The sequence below is a fragment of the Mobula hypostoma genome, chromosome 1 (assembly GCF_963921235.1).
Source record: "Mobula hypostoma chromosome 1, sMobHyp1.1, whole genome shotgun sequence".
Lineage (NCBI taxonomy): Eukaryota > Metazoa > Chordata > Chondrichthyes > Myliobatiformes > Myliobatidae > Mobula > Mobula hypostoma.
The window spans coordinates 36,575,437-36,597,312 of record NC_086097.1 but is presented as its reverse complement, the minus strand read 5'-3'; the positions used below and the strand labels follow the sequence as shown (position 1 = coordinate 36,597,312).

The 21,876-nt window shown below is 43.1% G+C and overlaps 1 protein-coding gene across 2 annotated transcripts in view; it reads left to right on the top strand.

The window, feature by feature from the left end:
* prkcha (protein kinase C, eta, a) overlaps positions 1–21,876 on the top strand; it is a 255,443-nt gene that overhangs the window by 180,206 nt on the left and 53,361 nt on the right. For both annotated transcript variants that reach the window (XM_063046465.1, XM_063046475.1), the window contains exon 10: positions 6,512–6,666. In XM_063046465.1, the coding sequence (XP_062902535.1) occupies positions 6,512–6,666 (155 nt within the window). The remainder of the gene's footprint in view (positions 1–6,511; positions 6,667–21,876) is intronic.

The following is a 21,876-nucleotide window of genomic DNA, read 5'->3' as shown; positions in this document are numbered from 1 at the left end:
AGATGTTGAAATATTTCCACTAGTGGGCAAATCTTGAATGAGGTAATATAGTTATAATCTTCTGGATTGATTATTTAAAACAATTGTGTTGGAATTCCTTCTTGAAGAGAGTGGTGAATCTCTGTAGTATTCTACCCCTGAGGGTAAATTTTGGAAGAGGGAGGTGGTAATTAAAGAGAAAGTAGTAATTTTATTCAAAGATCAAGGAGATGTGGGCTATGGGTACTGAAACGGGAGCGGAGATGAGGCCATAAGAATCTGCCATCATCATACTGAATGACAGAGAGGGATTAAAGGGCTGAGTGGCCTACTCCTCTTCTTGTTTTCTTTTGCTCTGAGGCTGTCACTGGACCACCATTTCTCCATTGCTGAATGTCGCCTGACTCGACCTCAACATTCCAGACCCTCTGCAGCCTCCCTCCTGCACTCTGTCCGCCAGAAAAAGTGGGATCTCCCAGTGGCCACCTATTTTAATTCCATTTCTCAGTCCAATATGTCTATCCATGGCCTCCTCCACTGTCATAATGAGGCCACACTTAGATCGGAGGAACAATACCTTATATTCCGTCTGGGTAGCCTCCAACCTGATGGCATGAACATTGATTTCTCAAACTTCCAGTACTGCCCGTCCCCCACCCCTCACCATTCCCCTCATCTCCTTTCCCCACCCATCACCTCCCTCAGGTGCTCCTCCCCCCTTTTCTTTCTTCCGTGGCCTTCTGTCCTCTCCTATTAGATTCCCTCTTCTCCAGCCCTGTATCACTTTCACCAATCAACTTCCCAGCTCTTTACTTCATCCCTCCACCTCCTGGTTTCACCTATCACCTTGAGCTTCTCTCTTCTCTCCCCGCACCTTTCAAATCTACTCCTCAACTTTTTTTTTCTCTAATCCTGCTGAAGGATCTCGGCCCGAAACGTTGACTGTACTCTTTTCCATAGACGCTGCCTGGCCTACTGAGCTCTTCCAGCACTTTGTGTGTGTTACTTGGATTTCCAGCATCTGCACATTTTAAGCAACACACATCAAAGTTGCTGGTGAACGCAGCAGGCCAGGCAGCATCTGTAGGAAGAGGTACAGTGGACGTTTCAGGCCGAGGCCCTTCGGCAGGACTAACTGATGGAAGAGTTAGTAAGGGATTTGGAAGTTGGAGGGGGGAGGGGTAGGGGGAGATCCAAAATGATAGCAGAAGACAGGAGGGGGAGGGATAGAGCCAAGAGCTGGACAGGTGATAGGCAAAAGGGGATACGAGAGGATCATGGGACAGGAGGTCTGGGAAGAAAGACCAGTGGGGGGGGGACCCAGAGGATGGGCAAGAGGTATATTCGGAGGGACAGAGGGAGAAAAAGGAGAGTGAGAGAAAGAATGTGTGCATAAAAATAAGTAACAGATGGGGTACGAGGGGGAGGTGGCCCCACCGAACTCGTTTTTGCATACCTCGACACGGTTTTATCACCCCTTGTTCAATCCCTTCCGACCTATGTTCGTGACACTTCTCACGCTCTTAAACTTTTCAATGATTTTAAGTTCCCTGGCCCCCACCGCTTTATTTTCACCATGGATGTCCAGTCCTTATATACTTCCATCCCCCATCAGGAAGGTCTCAAAGCTCTACGCTTCTTTTTGGATTCCAGACCTAATCAGTTCCCCTCTACCACCACTCTGCTCCGTCTAGCAGAATTAGTCCTTACTCTTAATAATTTCTCCTTTGGCTCCTCCCAATTCCTCCAAACTAAAGGTGTAGCTATGGGCACCCGTATGGGTCCTAGCTATGCCTGCCTTTTTGTTGGGTTTGTGGAACAATCTATGTTCCGTGCCTATTCTGGTATCTGTCCCCCACTTTTCCTTGGCTACATCGACGACTGCATTGGCGCTGCTTCCTGCATGCATGCAGAACTCGTTGACTTTATTAACTTTGCCTCCAACTTTCACCCTGCCCTCAAGTTTACCTGGTCCATTTCCGACACCTCCCTCCCCTTTCCAGATCTTTCTGTCTCTGTCTCTGGAGACAGCTTATCCACTGATGTCTACTATAAGCCTACTGACTCTCACAGCTATCTGGACTATTCCTCTTCTCACCCTGTCTCTTGCAAAAACGCCATCCCCTTCTCGCAATTCCTCCGTCTCCACCGCATCTGCTCTCAGGATGAGGCTTTTCATTCTAGGACGAGGGAGATGTCTTCCTTTTTCAAAGAAAGGGGCTTCCCTTCCTCCACTATCAACTCTGCTCTTAAACGTATCTCCCCCATTTCACGTACATCTGCTCTCACTCCATCCTCCCGCCACCCCACTAGGAATAGGGTTCCCCTGGTCCTCACCTACCACCCCACCAGCCTCCGGGTCCAACATATTATTCTCCGTAACTTCCGCCACCTCCAAGGGGATCCCACCACTAAGCACATCTTTCCCTCCCCCCCCTCTGCATTCCGCAGGGATCGCTCCCTACACAACTCCCTTGTCCATTCGTCCCCCCCATCCCTCCCCACTGATCTCCCTCCTGGCACTTATCCGTGTAAGCGGAACAAGTGCTACACATGCCCTTACACTTCCTCCCTTACCACCATTCAGGGCCCCAAACAGTCCTTCCAGGTGAGGCAACACTTCACCTGTGAGTCGACTGGGGTGATATACTGCGTCCGGTGCTCCCGATGTGGCCTTTTATATATTGGCGAGACCCGACGCAGACTGGGAGACCGCTTTGCTGAACATCTACGCTCTGTCCGCCAGAGAAAGCAGGATCTCCCAGTGGCCACACATTTTAATTCCACATTCCATTCCCATTCTGACATGTCTATCCACAGCTTCCTCTACTGTAAAGATGAAGCCACACTCAGGTTGGAGGAACAACACCTTATGTTCCGTCTGGGTAGCCTCCAACCTGATGGCATGAACATCGACTTCTCTAACTTCCGCTAAGGCCCCACCTCCCCCTCGTACCCCATCTGTTACTTATTTTTATACACACATTCTTTCTCTCACTCTCCTTTTTCTCCCTCTGTCCCTCTGAATATACCTCTTGCCCATCCTCTGGGTCCCCCCCACCCCCCCCTTCTCTTTCTTCCTGGACCTCCTGTCCCATGATCCTCTCGTATCCCCTTTTGCCTATCACCTGTCCAGCTCTTGGCTCTATCCCTCCCCCTCCTGTGTTCTCCTATCATTTTGGATCTCCCCCTCCCCCTCCAACTTTCAAATCCCTTACTCACTCTTCCTTCAGTTAGTCCTGACGAAGGGTCTCGGCCTGAAACGTCGACTGCACCTCTTCCTACAGATGCTGCCTGGCCTGCTGTGTTCACCAGCAACTTTGATGTGTGTTATCTGCACATTTTCCCTTGTTTTCACTTCTGCCTCTCTGTTGTCTCACTCTCTTACAGCCCTTGAAAACAGAACAGACGTATTTAGTGTGCAAGAGAGAGGGGGTGAGGGGGAGGGAGAAAGAGAAGAGGCAGTGTGTGAGATAGTGAGTAAAACTGCGTGGCTGATGCCGAAGAAATTGTGCAATTTCTACAGAATGGCTATTTGGACAGTGTGTTAGTTACATGGAAATACATCACTTCAGTTTGGTCTTGGCTGCAACCCAGGGTAGACCTTGGAGAATAATTAAAATTAAACTTTCGAAACCACGTCTTCCTCTCTTGAGCGCCCTCTTCAAAACATGTGAAGAATGTTATTGGCCGCAAAGGTTTTACCCAACAGCTGAAATCTGCAACTGAGCTGTCCGTAGTAAGAGCAGTTTTAGAGTCTGACTTCTATCAACTTCCCATTTACCGATTTCTACTCAATTTCTGTTTCCATTCTAACATGTCTCACCATGGCCTCCTATACTGCGATGATGAGGACAAATTCAGGTTCAAAGCTCAAAGTAAATTTATTATCAAAGTACATACTGTATATGTCACTATATAAAGCCCTGCTTGTTGGCATTCACAATAAATACAAAAAATTAATGGAAAACTGCACAAAAAGGCGGGCAATGAACCAATGTACAAAGATAAGAAATTGTGTAAGTGCAAAAAGAAAAACAAAATAATAATAATAATCAATAACTAAATAATAAATAATGTTGAGAACAAGAGTTGTAGAGCCCTTGAATGTGAATCCATAGGTTGAGGAATTAGTTGGAGCCTCAGTGTTGGGGTGAGTGAAGGAGGTTCAGGAGCCTGATGGGTGAAGGGTGATAACTGTTCCTGAACTTGGGTGGTGTGGGACCTAAGGCTCCTGAACCTCCTTCCTGATGGCAGAAGTGGGATAGAGCATGGGCCAGATGGTGGGGCTCCCTGAAGGTGGATGCTGCTTTCCTGCGACAACGCTCCGTGTAGGTGTGCTCAATGGTGGGGAGGGCTTTACCCACAGTGCACTGGGCCACATCCATTACCTTTGTTGTTCAAGGGCATTGGCGTTTCCATACCAGGCCATGATGCAACTAGTCAGTTGACTCTCCACTGTGCATCTAAAGGATTTTGTCAAAGTTTTAGATAACATTCTGATTCTTCAGAAGCTTCTCAGAAAGTAGAGGCACTGACTTGCTGGACAGATCCTTTGAAATGATATTGCCGAGGAATTTAAAGTTACTGACCTTCTCTACCTCTAATCCTGTGTTGAGGACTGATGGACCTCCAGTTTCCTCCTCCTGTAGTCAATAATGAGCTCTTTGTTTTTGCTGACGTTAAGTGAGAGGTTGTTTGTGAGGCACCACTCAGACAGATTTTCAAATTCCCTCCAATATTTGATTCAGCCAACAGCAGGGATGTTGGCAGCAAACATAAATATGGCATTGGAGCTATGCTTAGTCTCACAGTCATAAATATAAAGTGAGTAGAGCAGGGAGTAAGCACACAGCCATGTTGAAGGAGACTATGGAGGAGATGGTGTTGCCATTCCAAACTGACTGGGCTTTGCAAGTGAGGAATTGACAATCCAGTTGCACAAGGAGGGACTGAGGCCTTCAAATCAAATCAAGTCAAATTCAACTTTAATTATCATTCAACCATGCATGAATACAGCTGAGCGAAACAGCGTTCCTCTGCGGCCAAGGTGCAAAACATACACAGCACATTCAAAACAGCAACCAAAAAGAAAAACATTGTCATGCAAAAAAAAACACGTGTATTTTGCTCACTCGTTGTAAACTTTAACTGCTTGGCACACTTGGTTGCCAGGTTCTTTGGAAGGTTGATAACTGTAACTACAGTATATATAAATGGTGCTTGTGCATGCCTTTTACAGCCTTAGGAAGTCCCAAAGTAGTTCATGTTTAATAAAGGAAAGTTTGAAAAGTAATTACTCTTGCAATGTAGCATAGCAACTAATGAGACCACAGTAAACTTTCACAAGCATTAGTCAAAGAGTAACTAAATAGTCACTTATAGTGGTATTTGCTGATGGATAAATATTGATCAGAACATAAAGAATAACTCCCCTGTTCATCTTCAAAATAAGGGTCACAGAGTTAGAGAGTGTGAAAGGAGACCACTCGGCCGATGTCTGAGCTGAACTTCATGCTAATTTTAGTAATCCCATTGGCCTGCGCATGGTGTACATCCTTCCTTCCCCTGTCTGTCCATGTTTCTCTGAAAAGTTACAATTGTATCAAGCATATATTTATGTATATCCTACAGTAATCCTAATTCATTCCTCCTACTCTCCCATCATCCCTCTCTGAATTCTACTACTCACCTACACACTGAGCACAATTTTCAATGACCAATTAAGACACCAACATGCACATCTTTGGGACGTCAGAGGAAACCAGAGGCACCTGAAGGAACCCCATGCCATCACAGTGCGAATGTACAAAGTCCACACAAACAACATGGGAGGTCAAAATTGGGCCTGGGCCATTGAAACTGTGAGGCAGCAGCTCTATTTGGATAACATCAATGTATTATCCAAAAAAAAAGCAGCAAAACAATATTTAAAGTTCCCCTCTCCCATCACTCACATAAGAGTTCAGTAGTATCTCAGTTTAGTATCTTGTCCAGAAGCTGGTTCTTTTGATTATGGAGCATTTCCTCAATTCCATTAAGACCATAGAGTATAGAAATAGAATTAGGCCATTTGGCCTATCAAGTCTGCTCTATCATTTTATTGTGGCTGAATTTTTTTCAATCCCATTCACTTGCTTTCTCTCTATAACTCTTAACTCCCCTTATCTTTCAATCACAGCCTTAAATGCACCCTACAACTTGTTCTGCACAGCTCTCTGTGGCAACAAATTCCACAGATTTACGACATGCTGTCTGAAGAAATTGATGCTTATCTCAGTTTTAAATAGCCATCCCTTTATTCTGAATCAGTGCCCTTGGATCCTAGAATGTTCCACTAATTGAAACACCCACTCCATGTCCACTGTATATAGTCTTTTTCATATCCTGTAGACTTAAATCAGGTTCCCTCTCAGTGGAGTGACTGCCTGGATTTATGTATCATAGCTTGCAGAAATGAGGCTTGACACTTCTGTGTCCACCACTGGGCCACCATCAACACATTTTGAGATTTTTTTGTTATCTCTTGCAGGACCGGCTTTTCTTTGTGATGGAGTATGTAAATGGAGGAGATTTAATGTTCCAGATTCAACAAGTGCGGAAATTCGATGAACCCCGGGCTCAGTTCTACGCTGCCGAAATCACTTCAGCACTTATTTTTCTGCACAGTAAGAAAGTTATATACAGGTAAGGCCGAAATTTATGGTATTATCATTAGAAGATGAGTGAGATGATTTGCAAGATTTTATTGGAAGCATCAACGTTTACATTGGCGATGGAGGTCATCTCTTTTGTATCAGTAATCTTCTAAAAGTATATGAACGACTGCTTTCTCTTTGAAGAAAGTCTGGCAACACTTCATCGCCCTTTTAAAAACATTTGTGTAAAGTGTAGAAGAGATTGGTTACTAAAACCAGACTTTCATTTCCCTTATTCACTGAACTTTAATTTTTTTCCATTTCACATATGGTAATTAATATTCGAGATTCTAAGTAACAAGTTGTTCTTGCAGTTGTGTACCACCCTGCTTGACATTGCCTGCTCCAATCTAGTTTTAAAAGTGCCCCTGAGTAGACTGAAGCCAAATGCTGATTCGCTATAAGATGAGCCTGACAGGAATTGGCTTGGACCTTCTTTCAGTCAGGGACATGCAGGTTTAGTTTCTGGTGAACCGGACAGGAGTCGTGCACTAACGCAGCCTAGACAGGCCAAGCGGCTCTCCCCTGAATTGTAAGAGTTCTGGCTGTAAACTGGTGGGAAATATCAGAGGCTGGTTAAAAATATGAAATAAGTTGCTAGTTGTTTGTGTTTTAGAAAATCAGTTCTATAGTCATGGTTTACTTAAAGAGGAAGGTCTTTGGAGGCAGCTGGAACTCGTCCTGAAAATGACAACAATGAGAAAACCACACGCACCACCATCACCTGGTTACTACCTTGGAAACACTTGTACATCCTTGCTATGACTGCTAACGTATAAATACTTGCATTGGAAATGATAAGTGCTTTCAGTAGATAGATCTGTCTGATGTTCAAAATGCTCAAACAAATTACATAACAATTGGAATATCGTGAATGTTCTTCTTTATGAATGTGGCTCAATAGCTAATAGCTAAAGGATTGCCTGTTCTGGTGGAAATATTTAATGTTACTAATGTTCTCTCTTTGCTGTGTTCTGTTTCACCCCAGTGGGATTTATCTGTAAATAGTGTTCTATTTTCAGTAATGGTAACAAACTAACTGACTTTCAGCACAGTGCACAAAGAGATGCATTCTCTAAACATAACGATCACAGATAGTACCCAGAGGCTTCCTGTAAATTTGTCAGGCATTGAAACCACCGGGAACATATGTCCTCAGAGTCTATCAATAAATGCACTGGATGCTGAGCAGTCCTATAAATGTGCTGGAGACAAAGAAGCCAAACGCCACCAGAGAGCGAGGTGGTTGCAAAGGGTGCTGGCTAGTTCCAGACAGCAGAGGTCTGACTGCTTGAGAAGCATCTTTATCAACTAAGGCATTTGCTACCTTCTGCTGCTGATTCTGACTTCAACAAAACTATGAGCAATAATTTGATCTAAAATTGATGATGCGCAAACACAAGAAAATCAAATGACTTTGCTTGGTGACACCATTGTAATATCTATGGAGGAAAAGCAACGTTTCTCAAAGAACTTTCACTGACATAGTGCAACACAGGGAAAATGGTGGAGGAGCTCAGCCAGTCGGACAGCATCAGTGGAGAGGAATAAACAGTCAGTGTCTCAGGCACAGCCGCTTCACCAGGACTGGAAAGGAAGGGGGAAGAGGCCAGAATGAGGAGATGGGGGGGAGGGAAAGGGATACAAACTAGCTGGGAATAGGTGAGAGCAGGTGAGGAGGAGGGTGGGGGGGGAGTGAGAGTTATGGGAGGAGCTGGAAGAGGGGCTGGAAAAGAATCTGATAGGAGGGGACGGTAGCTACAGAGTTGGGAAACCGGAGAAGGGTGATGGGCAGTCACGAGGACAGGACAGGATAAAAGAAGAGATAAGAGGTCCACCAGAACGGGGGAGAAAATGGGGGGGGGGGAGGAGAGGAAACAACACATGTTTATTTCCCTCCATGGATGCTGCCTGATCTGCAGAGTTCTGCCAGTGTTTTGTGTGTGTTGCACAAGATTTTCAGCATCTGTAGAATCCCTTGTGCCTTTGATACAGTGTTCTGTAAATTGATTATCAGTATCAGTTGTCATAATTGATTAAATTCTGCCCAATCTGTGTAAAGTTATCTGATATCATCATGCAGTGTCACCTTTGTCCGTCTGCACTTGTTTGGGGTACGGAGGGTTGTTATGACACAGTCCCAACAAGAGAGGAGAAAAATAGATGTTATGCACATAAAATTAATAAAAACAAGCAGCACTCTCAAACAAGATTTAAAGTGTTATGACCAGAAATTGATATTTATGTTATTAAAAGTTCAGCATACGTTGACAGGAGTAGACAGAACTAAATGCCTTAGGCAAAAAGCTGCAAACACTGGAAATCTGACTCAAAGCTAACTAGCAGATTAGACAGTGTCTGTGGAGTTAGGAACAGAGTTAGCACCTCAGGTCAGTGATCTTCACCAGAAGTGGCAAAGTGAGAATTCATGTGTCAGAATGGATCAGTTCCGAAATAAACAGGAAAAGGCTGGTTACTTAAAGCCATTAAGTTCAAGCTTGAGCCAGAATTGAATATTGAATACTGGTCAGTTCTGAGATTATTTTATGCAGCCATAACATAACCTCACATCTTTTTTATCCTGCATCGTAGAGTTCCAACTTGATCTTTTATATTTCTTTCTTTCTCTCTCTCTCTCACCCCCTCCCTCCGTCCCTCCCTCCCTCCCTCCCTCCACTCAAACACCCTCTGTTTATCACAATCCTCCTATGCAACTTGCAACTCTCTTGTTTTCTCACTTTGGGTGACACATGTTGAATTGTGACGTGGATGATCGTTGATCTCCAGAGGAAATGGTGGGTGGAAGGGAAATGATGTAAATGAAACAATAATACAGACTTCTTGTTACATCTGTAGAAATGCAATAAAATGTTGTCTTCCCGTCCAAGAAACAATCTTTCTAACCACTGTAAGTGTACAGGAATAGCCTCAACGTAATTATTTCTTGGCTCTCTCCCACTTTCTGGAAATGTGGCTGCTTTCCAAATCAGCTCTGACTTTGGGCAAACCTTGCTGGAGCATCTTCTAATTTGTGACTAAAAATTCATGTTTCTGAGAAAGGTTTTATGTAAAGCATCCATTTGCCCCAGGAGAGCAATAATTTTTATCAAGTGCACTTTGTGGTGAAATTTTTAACCACCTCAGATGTTCGTCATCACAATTGTTGAATTTGGATTTTTAGGCAAACAGACTCTGTATTTGCATGCAAAGGAAGGATGATTTTAAAATTACACAATTATTGCTGTTGTGAGAATTAGTTCATTAGTTGATGTACCACTTTTATCAAGTGAATGGTTTCTGTCACAGGCTCCCTGACTGCAGTCATTCTCTGTTAAAAACTAATAAAACTTTTAGTCTTTATTTTTTATGACTTTCTGAATGCTTCAGACAGAGTGCATACTTTGGAATAATTCCAATCTCCATGCAGAGATAAGCTGTTTCCTCTGAGAAGGATTTCCGTCTGCACTACATTGACAACTGCATTGATGCTGCTTCATGCACCCATCCCTGAGCTTGTCAATTTCATAAGCTTTGCCTCCTACTTCCACCTTGCTCTTAAATTCACTTGGTCCATTTTTAACACCTCTCTCCCCTTTCTCGAACTCTCTCCATCTCCAGAGACAAACTGTCTACCGATACCTTTTATAAACCTACCAATTCCCATGATTATCTTGACTATAACTCTTCCCACACCATCTTCTGTAAAAATGCTATTCCCTTTTCTGAGTTTCTGTGCCTCAGCCACATGTGTATCCAAGATAAGGCTTTCCTTTCTAGGACATCAGAGAAGTCCTCCTTCTTCAAAGAATGGAGTTTCCCCTTCTTCCACTTTGGTAACTGCCCTCACTCATATCTCTTCCATTTTCTGGACATCTGCCCTCACCCCATCTTCCTGCCACCTTAAAAGGGATATAGTTCCTCTTTTCCTCCCCAGTTTGAGTATTTCAGAAACTACTGATCTCCTAGGATTTTCATGCACAGCAAACTCTAGAGTTTACAGAGAATGGTGTGAAAAACAAAAAACATCCTGTGAGCAACACACATAAAAGTTGCTGGTGAACGCAGCAGGCCAGACAGCATCTGTAGGAAGAGGTGCAGTCGACGTTTCAGGCCGAGACCCTTCATCAGGACACAAGGTACCAATAAAGTGGCCACTGTAGTGGTAGTTAATAATGTTATTCCTATGCTAATCAGTCAGCCACTCCCACATGGGAGTAGCTCACATACTGTACAAGCAGGACTATCTATAAAGTTCAGTTTAGTATCCTGCATTCTGGCATCCTGGTGGGCTCTGCACTATCCCTCAATCACGAACCGTGATTCCACTCAGGGCCAAAAGAAATTCCTCCTCATTTCTGTTCCAAAAGGATGCTCCCCTATTCTGAGCCTGTGTTCTCTGGTCTCAGACTCTGCCACCAAAGGGAACATTCTCTCCACACCCTCTCTGTCAAGACCTTTCACCATTTAATAGGTTTCAATGAGGCCACACCTCATTCTTCTGAATTCTAGTGAATACAGGCCCAGAGCCTTCAAATGCTCTTCATATGATAAGCCATTCAATCCTGGAATCATTTTCGTGAATCTCCTTTGAACTGTCTCCAGTTTCAGCACATTCTCTCTAAGTTAAGGGGCCCAAACCTGTTCACAATATTCCAAATGGGGCCCCAACAGTGCTTTATAAAGTTTCAACATTACATTCTTGCTTTTATGCTCTAGTCCTCTTGAAATGAATGCTAACATTGCATTTGCCTTCCTTACTACAGACTCAACCTGCAAATTAAGCTTTAGGGAATCCTGCACAAGGACTTCCAAGTCTCTTTGCACCTCAGTTTTCGTATTTTCTCTCCATTTAGAAAACCATCAACCCTTTCATTTCTTCTACCAAAATGTATAACCATACACTTCCTGACACTGTATTCCATCTGCCATTTCTTTGCCTATTCTCCTTATCTAAGTCCTTCTGTAGCCTCTGTGCTTCCTCAAACTACCTGCCCCTCCAGCTCTCTTCATATTATCTGCAAACGTTGCAACAAAGCCATCAATTCCATCATCCAAATCATTGACATATAATGTGATAAGAATCAGTCCCAACACAGAACTCTGTGGAACCCCACTAGTCACAGGCAGCCACCTCAGAAAAGGCTCCCTTTGTTCCCACTCTTTGCCTCCTGTCAATCAGCCACTGGTTTATCCAGGCTAGAATCTTTCCTGTAAAACCATGGGCTCGTAGCTTGTTAAGCAGCCTCATGTGTGCAACGTTGTCAAAGGCCTTCTGAAAATCCAAGTACACAATGTCAAGTGATTCTCCTCTGCCTATCCTGATTTTATTTCCAACAGATTTGTCAGGCAAGATTTTCCCTCGAGGAAACCATGCTGATTACGGCCTATTTTATCATGTGCTCCAAGTACCCTGAGACCTTAATCTTTAATAATCGACTCCAACATCTTCCCAACCACTGAGGTCAGACTAACTGGTCTATAGTTTTCTTCTTCAGCCTCTCTCCCTTCTTGAAGAGCAGAGTGACATTTGCAATTTTCTGGTCTTCCGGAGCCATTCCAGAATTTAGTGATTCTTGAAAGATCATTACAAGTGCCTCCATGATCTCTTCAGCCACCTCTTTCAGAACTCTGGAGAGTACACCGTCTGGTGCAGGTGACTTACCTACCTTCAGACCTTTCAGTTACTCAAGACCCTTCTCACTAGTTATGGTAACTTCACATATTGCATGATCCCTGACTCCTGGAACTTCCACCACACTGCTAGTGTCTTTCACAGTGACTAGAACTGACAGAAGCTCAGAAAAGAAGTGCGAAACGGTGCAGGTCAAATTCAAGGAATATTTCACAGAAAACAAATACCACAGAAAGGGGTGACAGTAGAGCTCAGCTCAAACAAAACAGACAAGTGAAACAAAGAGCAGGTAAGATGTCCAAATGCAGGAGATGCGACAAGTCTCCATTCCACGTCAAAGAGCTCTGACCAGCAAAAGAAGTGAAATGCCAGCACTGCAGTAGAGTTGGTCTTTATAAAAGCTTGTGTCCCTCAAAAACAGTTCTTCAGGAGTCAAAGAAGACCATGATTCAGACGAAGAGAGAGCTTTCCTTGAGGCTCTGGATTCAAATGGGCAGGGCAGCATACTATGTTTCAGCTGCAAAAAAGAGGCAGTGATGTTCAAAATGGACACAGAGGCAGATGTCACAGCCATCCCCAAATATCTGTTCACAAAACTGGTGAAGAAACCAGACATTATGCTAAACCCAACAAAGAAAGTACTCATGGTGCCAGGGAAACATAAACTCAGTGTGAAAGGAATGTTTACTTCTATCGGGAAAATGAGAAACAGTTAAAAGAGTGTTCAGAATCTCTTCTCACCACTCTAGGGCAAAATGCCATTGAGAAGCTGAACTTCATTGCAAAGTTGGATTCACGAAACAATTTTCAGTGGCAGGAGAAGTACCTGGAGTTGTTCAAAGGCTGCAGGGTACTGAAAGAAGAGAACCTTATCCAACTGAGGGCAGAAGTGATGCCCTACTCTTTGACCACAGAGAGACATATACCAGTCCCATTGGTAAACAAAGTCAAAGCTGAAACTGAGAGAATGGAGGGACTTGACATCATAACTAGAGTGAATGGACCTACTGTCTGGTGTGTGGGCATTGTTCCTGTTCCCAAGCCAGATGGCACAGTGAGGATCTGTGTTGATCTACAAAATTGAATAATGCAGTGAGGCAGGAGAAGTTTATTCTGCCCTCATTAGAGCACATATTGGGTATGCAAAGTTCTTCAGCAGACGAGATGCAAACTCAGGGTTCTGGCAGATCTGTTTAGCTCCTGAGTCACAGAAGCTCAGAAACTTTATTACACCATATGGACACTATGCCTTCAAGAGACTCCCTTTTGGCATCTCATCAGCCACTGAACTTCTTCAGATGTGGATGAACCAGATTTTGGAGGGACTGGAAGGAGTAGTCAGCCTCATGGATGGTATACTCAATTTCAGAGGCTCAATTGAGGAACATGACAAAAGAGTGGAAGCTGCCTTGGAGGAACTGTAACAGGCTGGAATCATCCTCAACAAAAAGAAATGCAAATTTGCAAAGTTGGAGGTGAAGTTCTTAGGCCACCAACTGTACTCAGAGGAAGTGCAAACTGATTCAGACAAACTGGCAGGAGTTCGGAACGTGGAACTGTCTATGAATGTATCAGAGATCTGCTGTTTTCTTGGCATGGTAAACCAGCTGGGAAAGTTTATTTCAGATTTGGCAGAGAAAACAAAGCTACTATGTGACCTCCTCTCTCAGGGAAACATTTGGATGTGGGATGCACCACGGGAGAAGCCATTCTCATCACTTAAAGCTGAGCTTATCTCTCCGCCGATATTGGTGTTCTTTGATCTGAACAAAGCATTCAAAATCTCAGCAGATGCTTTTCCCTTTGGCCTGGAGGAGTGCTCATGCAATACTGCAGTGGTATATAGAAACCAGAGGCATATGCATCAAGAACAGCATTACACCCGAATCATAAAGGAGACACTGGCTTTCATGTGGACTTGTGAGCGCTTCAGCTGCTACTTGATAGGCACTAAGTACCTACTTGAAACTTGTCATTCTCTTTAGCTGAAGCACTTGGATGACTTAGCTCCACATCTGCAAAGATTCAGAATGAGGGTTATGCAATACTGTCATGACATTGAACATGTCCCTGGCATATCTTTCACAACACCAGACACTCTGTCAAGGAGGCTATTTAAAAGTAAGTGGAGAGAAGCTGACTCTGTTCTCATGGACGATGCCAACATCTACTTAGCTCAGGTACGTGAAAGCTTTCCTGCATCACAGAGTAAACTGGGCCAAATTCATGTTGAGTTGAAAAAGGACCAAATCTGCAGCAAGGTCATGCAATACTGTAAGCACGGATGGCCAGTCGTTCCAACAGGAGGCCTTGAACTCAGACCTTACTAGCTTGAAAGAGATAAACTTCCATTCTTGATGGTTTGCTGCTAAATGGCTCCAGACATTATTCCTGCTTCTATGCACACCAAAATCATCAGTCAAATCCACCAAGGACATCAAGGCATTAAAAAATGTCACCTAAGGGCAAGGCAATCTGTGTGGTGGCCCGGTCTAAGCACACGGCTGGGAGATTATGTAGAGCAGTGTGAAGCATGCAGAAAACTGCACAATAATCATGCTGAACCACAGAATTCCCAAACGTTCCATGGCAAATTGCAGGCTCAGACATTTTTGAGCTGAAAAGAGACAAATATCTTTTCCCTGTGGATTTCTACTCACAGAATGTTGAGGTGTCCAAGATGTCCTCTACATCTTCAGCAGCACAGCACCAGAAAGCTGTATTCACTCGCTGTGGAATACCAGAGACACTTACGTCAGACAAAAGTCCACAAATCAGCTGCTCAGAATTCAACGCCTTTGCCAGGGACTGTGCATTCAAACACCAGACAAGCACTCCATGGTAGCCGTAGGCAAATGGCGAAGCAGAAAGAGCAGTAAAAACTGTTAAGTTTCCTACTGGAGGCAAAAGATCCTTACAAAACATTGCTAGCCTATCACCCCCCACCTCTTGTAAATGGCTGCAGTCCATCAGCGCTGTCAATGGGCCAGAGACTGAGAACAAGCCTGCCCATTCTTCCTTCCCTTCTCCAAGTTCTCTTATTGGACTTAGACAAAGTGAGAAATTTTGAGACAACACAGCGTGAGAAAACGAAGAGCGTGCATGATCTCAGACACAGAGCAAAGTCTTTGCCGCTGCTCAGGAGTGGGGAAGCTGTTTGGGTTTCAGACCAAAATCACCAAAGGAACAGTAGTGCAGCAGCATGCACCATGATTGTTTGTGATCAGAACATCACAAAGTGAAATCAGGCAGAACAGGTATTCTGTCATGCACCTTCAAAATTCATGAGGGGTAGAGAAACAAATAGAGTGGCCTGATCCTCCTGACAAGGACCACTTACCTGAGGTGGATGCACCTGTTCAACAGTCTTTATCCACTCCAACACTCCCAGTAACCCACGCCAGCTCGGGCCGTTTATCTGTCCCGCCACAGTGATATACTTCATAGTCTAAAAGCTCAGGGCAAGTGACTAAAGAGGAAGAATAATCCTCTAACTTTGCCTCTGACATGAGTGTTCCTGCAGTCTACCATTAGATTTAGTGTTTTTTAAAAAGAGTCCTAATGTTGAAAACATTCCCCAAAATGAGATTGTTCCTTAAAAAAAAGGAATTGGTGAAAGAAACGGAGGAAAACAAAGAGACCATAAAAACAAAGAGAGAGACACTTATAATGTTGGCGATTCTTTTTTGTGGTTATGTAAGGAACATAAGTTATGTGCTAAGGGTAGAATGGATTAAATTGCTCAATTTCAGTGACTATAATTTCAAAGCAGTTCTAGAGACAAGAAGTACATACATTTTCTCTTTTTTTCCCAAAAGGGGGAGATGTAGTGGTAGTTAACAGTGTTACCCCCTCTGCCACTCAGCTAGCTGCTCCCACGTGGGAGGAGTTCACACACTGTACAAGCAGGGTTGTCAATAAAGTTCAGTTGAGTATCCTGCATGTTGGATCCTGGTGTGATGTGCACTGTCCCTCAATAACAAACACAACACCCGTTCAGTGTATTACCCACTGTTTGTTAAGACATTTTAAAGGCACATGAATGTGCAGAGTACGGGGAACGTGGACATTGTGAAGACAGAAGGGATTAGTTTAATTATGCGTTGTTACTTGTTTAATTAGGCAAACAAAGTTACTTTGAACTTTGAAAAACATTGTGGTCTAAAGAGCCTGTGTCTGTGTTGCAGTGAGAGATAAATATAGAATTATAGGCCAGTTATTCTGACTTCAGGAGTGAAGAAAATGTTAAAGATATTATCAAGGAAGTGACATCAAGGTACTTAGGAACGAGTTACAGGAATGGGCAGAATAAGCATGGATTTACTTAATGTGCGGTACATCTGTTAGAGTTGTCTTAGGTTGTGACAAATAGAATAGATAAGGTTAAACTGGTTAACAAGGAGTATTTGGATTACCAAAAAGCCTTTAATAATGTGCCATACAAGATTGTTAACCAAAATTTTGAGAAAATATAATGCCATGGATTGAGACCTAGTTGACTGATAGAAAGCAAGTGGGTAATTTTCAGGTTTGGAGATTATGCCTTTGGTTGCCAAAGTGATGGGTGTTTAGGCCTCAGCTGTTCATATTGGATAGAGGGATAATGTATAAAACATCCAAATTTGTGTATGATTGTGAGGAGAATGCTAAGAGTTTCTGTGAGATTTATGCGGATTACATGAACAGTCAGGCAGACGGCAAATGTAATCCAATGTGAAAAATATGAGGTAATCTGCTCTAGTACAAAATATTAGAAATCCAAAATATTTTTTCGATTTTGAGAGAGGGAATATTGTTGCTGCACCGATGGGAATGGGAGTATTTGTACACAACTCACTGGAACATGGAGGTGTAAGAAGTAATTAGGAAAGCAAACAAAATGTTGTCCTTGCAAGATGACCTTTTCAAGAAGGGAGGGAGGCAGGAGAAAGGAAGTTATAGGCCAGTTGGTCTGACCACAGTGGTTGGGAAAATGTTGGAGTTGATTGTTAAGGATTTGGTTTCTGGTTACTTGGAGGCACATAATGAAATTAGGCTATAGTCAGCATGATTTCCTGACGAATTTGTTGGAATTCTTTGAAGAAATAGCAAGTAGGATAGACAAAGGAGAGTCCGTGGATGTTTTGTACTTCGATTTTCAGAAGGCCTTTGACAAAGTGTTGCACATGAGGCTGCTTAGCAAGTGAAGATCCCATAGTATTACAGGAAAGATATGAGCATGGATAGAGCATTGGCTAATTGGCAGGAGGCAAAAAGTGGGAATAAAGGGAGCCTTTTCTAGTTGTCTGCCGGTGACTCGTAGTGTTCCACAGGGGTCTGTGTTGGGACCAATTCTTTTTATGTCATATGTTAATAATTTGAATGATGGAATTGATGGCTTTGTGGCCATGTTGGCAGACAACATGCAGATAGGTGGAGGGGCAGATGATTTTGAGGTAGGAGGGAGGCTGCAGAAGGATTAAGAGAGAGCAGGAGAATTGGCAAAGAAGTGGCAGATGGAATACAGGTTTGAGAAGTGTACAGTCATGCACATTGCTAGAAGAAATAAAAGTGTAGACTGTTTTCTAAATGGAGAGAAAACTCAAATTTCCAATGTACAAAGAGACATAGGAGTCCTTGAGCAGTATTCCTTAAAGGTTAATTTGCAGGTTGAGTCTGTGGTGAGGAAGGCAAATGCAATGTTAGCACTAATTTCTAGGGAACTAGAATATAAAAGCAAGCATGTAATTTTGAGGCTTTATAAAACACTGGTACGGCCTCAGTTGGAGTATTGTGAGCAGTTTTCAGTCCCTTATTGAAGAAAGGATGTGCTGACATTGGAGAAGGTTCAGACGAGGTTCACGAGAATGATTCCAGGAATTAAAGGGTTACTACATGAGGAACAATTGATGGCTCTGGGCCTGTACTCACTGGAATTCAGAAGAATGATGTGGGGGGAGGGGGTGATCTCATTGAAACCTATCAAATGTTGAAAGGCCTCAAAAGAGTGGTTGTTTCTTATGGTGGGGAAGTCTAGGACCAGACAGCACAGCCTCAGAATATGGCATCCATTTAGAACAGAAATGAGGAGGAATTTCTTTAGCTTGAGAATGGTGGATTTGTGGAATTTGTTGTCTCAGGCAGCTGTGGAAGCCAAGTCATGGCTTATTTAAGGCAGAAGTTGATAGATTCTTGATTAGTCAGGGCATGAAGGGATATGGGAAGAAGGCAGGAGATTGGGGCTGAGAGGGAAATGGATCATTCATGATGAAATGGAAGAGCAGATTCGATGGGCCAAATGGCCTAATTCTGCTCCTATATCTTATGGTCTTATGGTTTTTAAATAATAAAAATATCTTAGAAGATCACACCTCAAATTTTGTGTATAGGTCTGATCTATTTACCTAAGAATAGATATGTTTGAAACACAGGGAGTGCATAATTCACCATATTGAATTAAGGAACACAAGATTCTGCACAAAAATCTTGAGCCACACACACAAAATGCTAGAGAAGTTCAGTAGGTCAGGCAGCATCTTTAGTTACAAGCTGCCTGACCTGCTGAGTTCCTCCTGCATTTTGTGTGATTTGTGGAATGGCAAGTTTATAATAGGAGGAGAAATTAAGCAGATTGGGTCCATAATCTTCTGAGTGTAGAAGGTGAGAGTTAGTAGAGTAGATGTAGAGTTGACATTTCTCCTGGTTGGGGTGTCACAAACCAGGGATCACAATCTCAGAGTAAGGGATTAACCATTCAGGACTGAAATAAGAAAATACTTCTTCATCCAGAGGTAAGCTTAGAATTTTCTCTCTCAAGAAGCCTCTGGTGTCTCAGTTACTGAGCATAATGTGAACAAAGATTAATTAATTTTTAGATGATAAATAAATGAAGGGATGAAGGTTCGTGTAGGAAAGGGGCAGAATAGTCCTTCTTTCCATCTCCTATATCCATATCCGTACATTTTTATTTGTTCAGCAATTTTCATCATCTGTTTAGTTAGTGATTCAATCGAATGTCTAATTCACAGATTCTGACAAAACCCGTGAGACATTTTGGTTTGTGAGAGTTTAGACAATGAGTAACGGAGAACTCTTTGACAATGGTAATTATTTCGACAGAGCATGGTATTTTCCCAAATCCTGTCTACATTCCCGAACTTCCTGATGCAGGAATCCAAAGGATAAACTATCAGAAATTCCTCCATTCGTGTCAAGATTCGCCTGAGATCAATTTTAGAGCACGATAAAATATTGAATAGGCTCATCCTAGCTGTAGCCTACCTGCATCATATTCATGAATTTCAGAATCAGAATCAGGTTTATTATCACCAGCATGTGACGTGAAATTTGTTAACTGAGCAGCAGTTCAATGCATTACTGGCAGTACCTCTAGCTGAACTTTGACTTTTTGTGTGTTTTCTCCCTAACTGTCAGTCTGTGGTTTTGTATTGCCATGTGCTCTTGTTGGTTTTCCTACCCCATGTGCTCCTGTCCCCGCTCCTGCTCTACTCCAGCCCCTGTATTACTGAATACTCCACCTCTCACCTGTTTCTCATTATTACCTGTATTGCTGCCACTTCTGTCTCATTGTGCTCCACCTATCATCTGCCTCTCTGTTTATCGCTCAGTGTATTTTAGTCCTGTGTTTTCACCTGTTTGTTGCCAGATTGTGCCAGTGAGTTTTCCTGAGCCTTTCCAGTATTTGTATCTGTACTCTGTCCATCTGAATATTGACTCTGCCTGTTTCCCAATTCTGGAGTTTGGATTGCTCTGGATGTTTTGATCTCTGCCTGAACTTTGACGCTGACTTTGTTTGCACCTCAGGATTTGTTACTCAATTAATATCACTGTGCACAGTACTGGGTCTGCGATTGGATTGCTGTTCCAGTGCCCTGACAAATACATAATATAGAAGAAAAAAATATATAATAATAAATAAGTAAATAAATTACAGTATACATATATTGAATAGATTAAAATTGTGTGAAAAACAGAAACACTATATATTAAAAAAAGTGAGGTAGTGTCCAAATGTTCAGTGTCCATTTAGGAATCTGATGGCAGAGGGGAAGAAGCTGTTCCTAAAGCACTAACTGAGTTTTAACTCCATGCCACGATAGAGGTATAATGATCGGGTTGGTATAAATTGTTACTTATTTTCCAGTGCTTTCCTTCAGATGATAAAATGTCTCAGAATCCAAAAATGAAATGGGGAAGTTTCCCTAAATCCTCTTGGAATAAAGGCTCACACACATCCACGTCCCCATCCCCCCACCCCACCTTCATTCTTCACCTTTGGTTCATCCCTCCCACGGTTATTCTTTATCGCAGCACCATGCAACTGACTTGGATGATGTTTATGAGACATAGTTGCTAATGTTCAGAAAGTGCTCAGGTATGGAACCAGAGTAACCAGCACATTTGATCACTGTTACACTTTCATTAAGAACGCTTACCGTGCCGCCCCATAACCGCAGTTTGGCAAATTTGATCACCTGGCTGTGCTTCAGAGATATAGACAGAGATGATGACCACAGCATCAGTGATGAGGGCATTGAGGATTTGATCACGACAGGTAGTGGAGCATTTGCAGGACTGCTTTCAATCAGTGAACTGGACAGTATTCAGGGACTCACCTATGGATCTGAATGGATGTGCCATGGTGGCCGTAGGTTTCGTCAGGAGCAGTGTGAGTGAGTGTGTACCTTCGAGTTGGAGGTTCTCACTTACTTTAAAAGGACATCAATCAAATACACGCTTTAAAGAGAGCAGGTTGAGCTGCCGCGGTGGCTGTTGCCTGGTAACATGAATATCTACGCTAATAGATTGGTCATGGCTATAATTAACTCCTGGCCGAGCAAGGGGCTGAGCACTCTGCAATTTGCCTACTGCCACAACAGGTCTATAATGGATGCAATTTCACTGGCTTTCCATTCAGCTTTGGGAACAGCAGCATCTACATCATGCTGCTGTTTATTGATCACAGCTCAACAGTACTGTCAGTGCCAATGAACAAACTTTAAAACCTAGGCCTTTGTACCTCTGTGTGCAATTGGATCCTTAACTTCCTCATCATGGGATGACAGTTCAGATCAGTAATAATGTTTCCTCCTCACTGGTGACTTCACTGAGCTCAATGCTCTGCTTTCACTGCAGTCATGTCTATGTGACCAGGCGCAACTCAAATGGCACCTATACGTTCATTGATGACATCGGTGTTGCTGGCAGAATCTCTAATGGCAACAAGGAGGTGTACAGGAGTGAGGTAGATCAGCTGGCTGAGTGATGTCACAACAGCAGCCTGGCATTCAATGTCAGCAAGACCATGGAAGTGATTGTGGATCTCAGAAAGGGGAAGTCAGGAGAAACATATAAGCCTTCATTGAGAGGTCAGTGGTGGAAAGGCTGAGCAGCTTCAAGTTCTTGGCCATCAGTAACTCAGAGGATCTACCTTAGGCCCAATGCATTGATGCAATCATAAAGCAGGCACACCAGTGGCTTACTTATTTGAAAAGATTTGGTATGTGACCAAAGAGTCTACAGATATACAGTGGAGAACATTCTGACGAGCTGCATCACAGCCTGGCG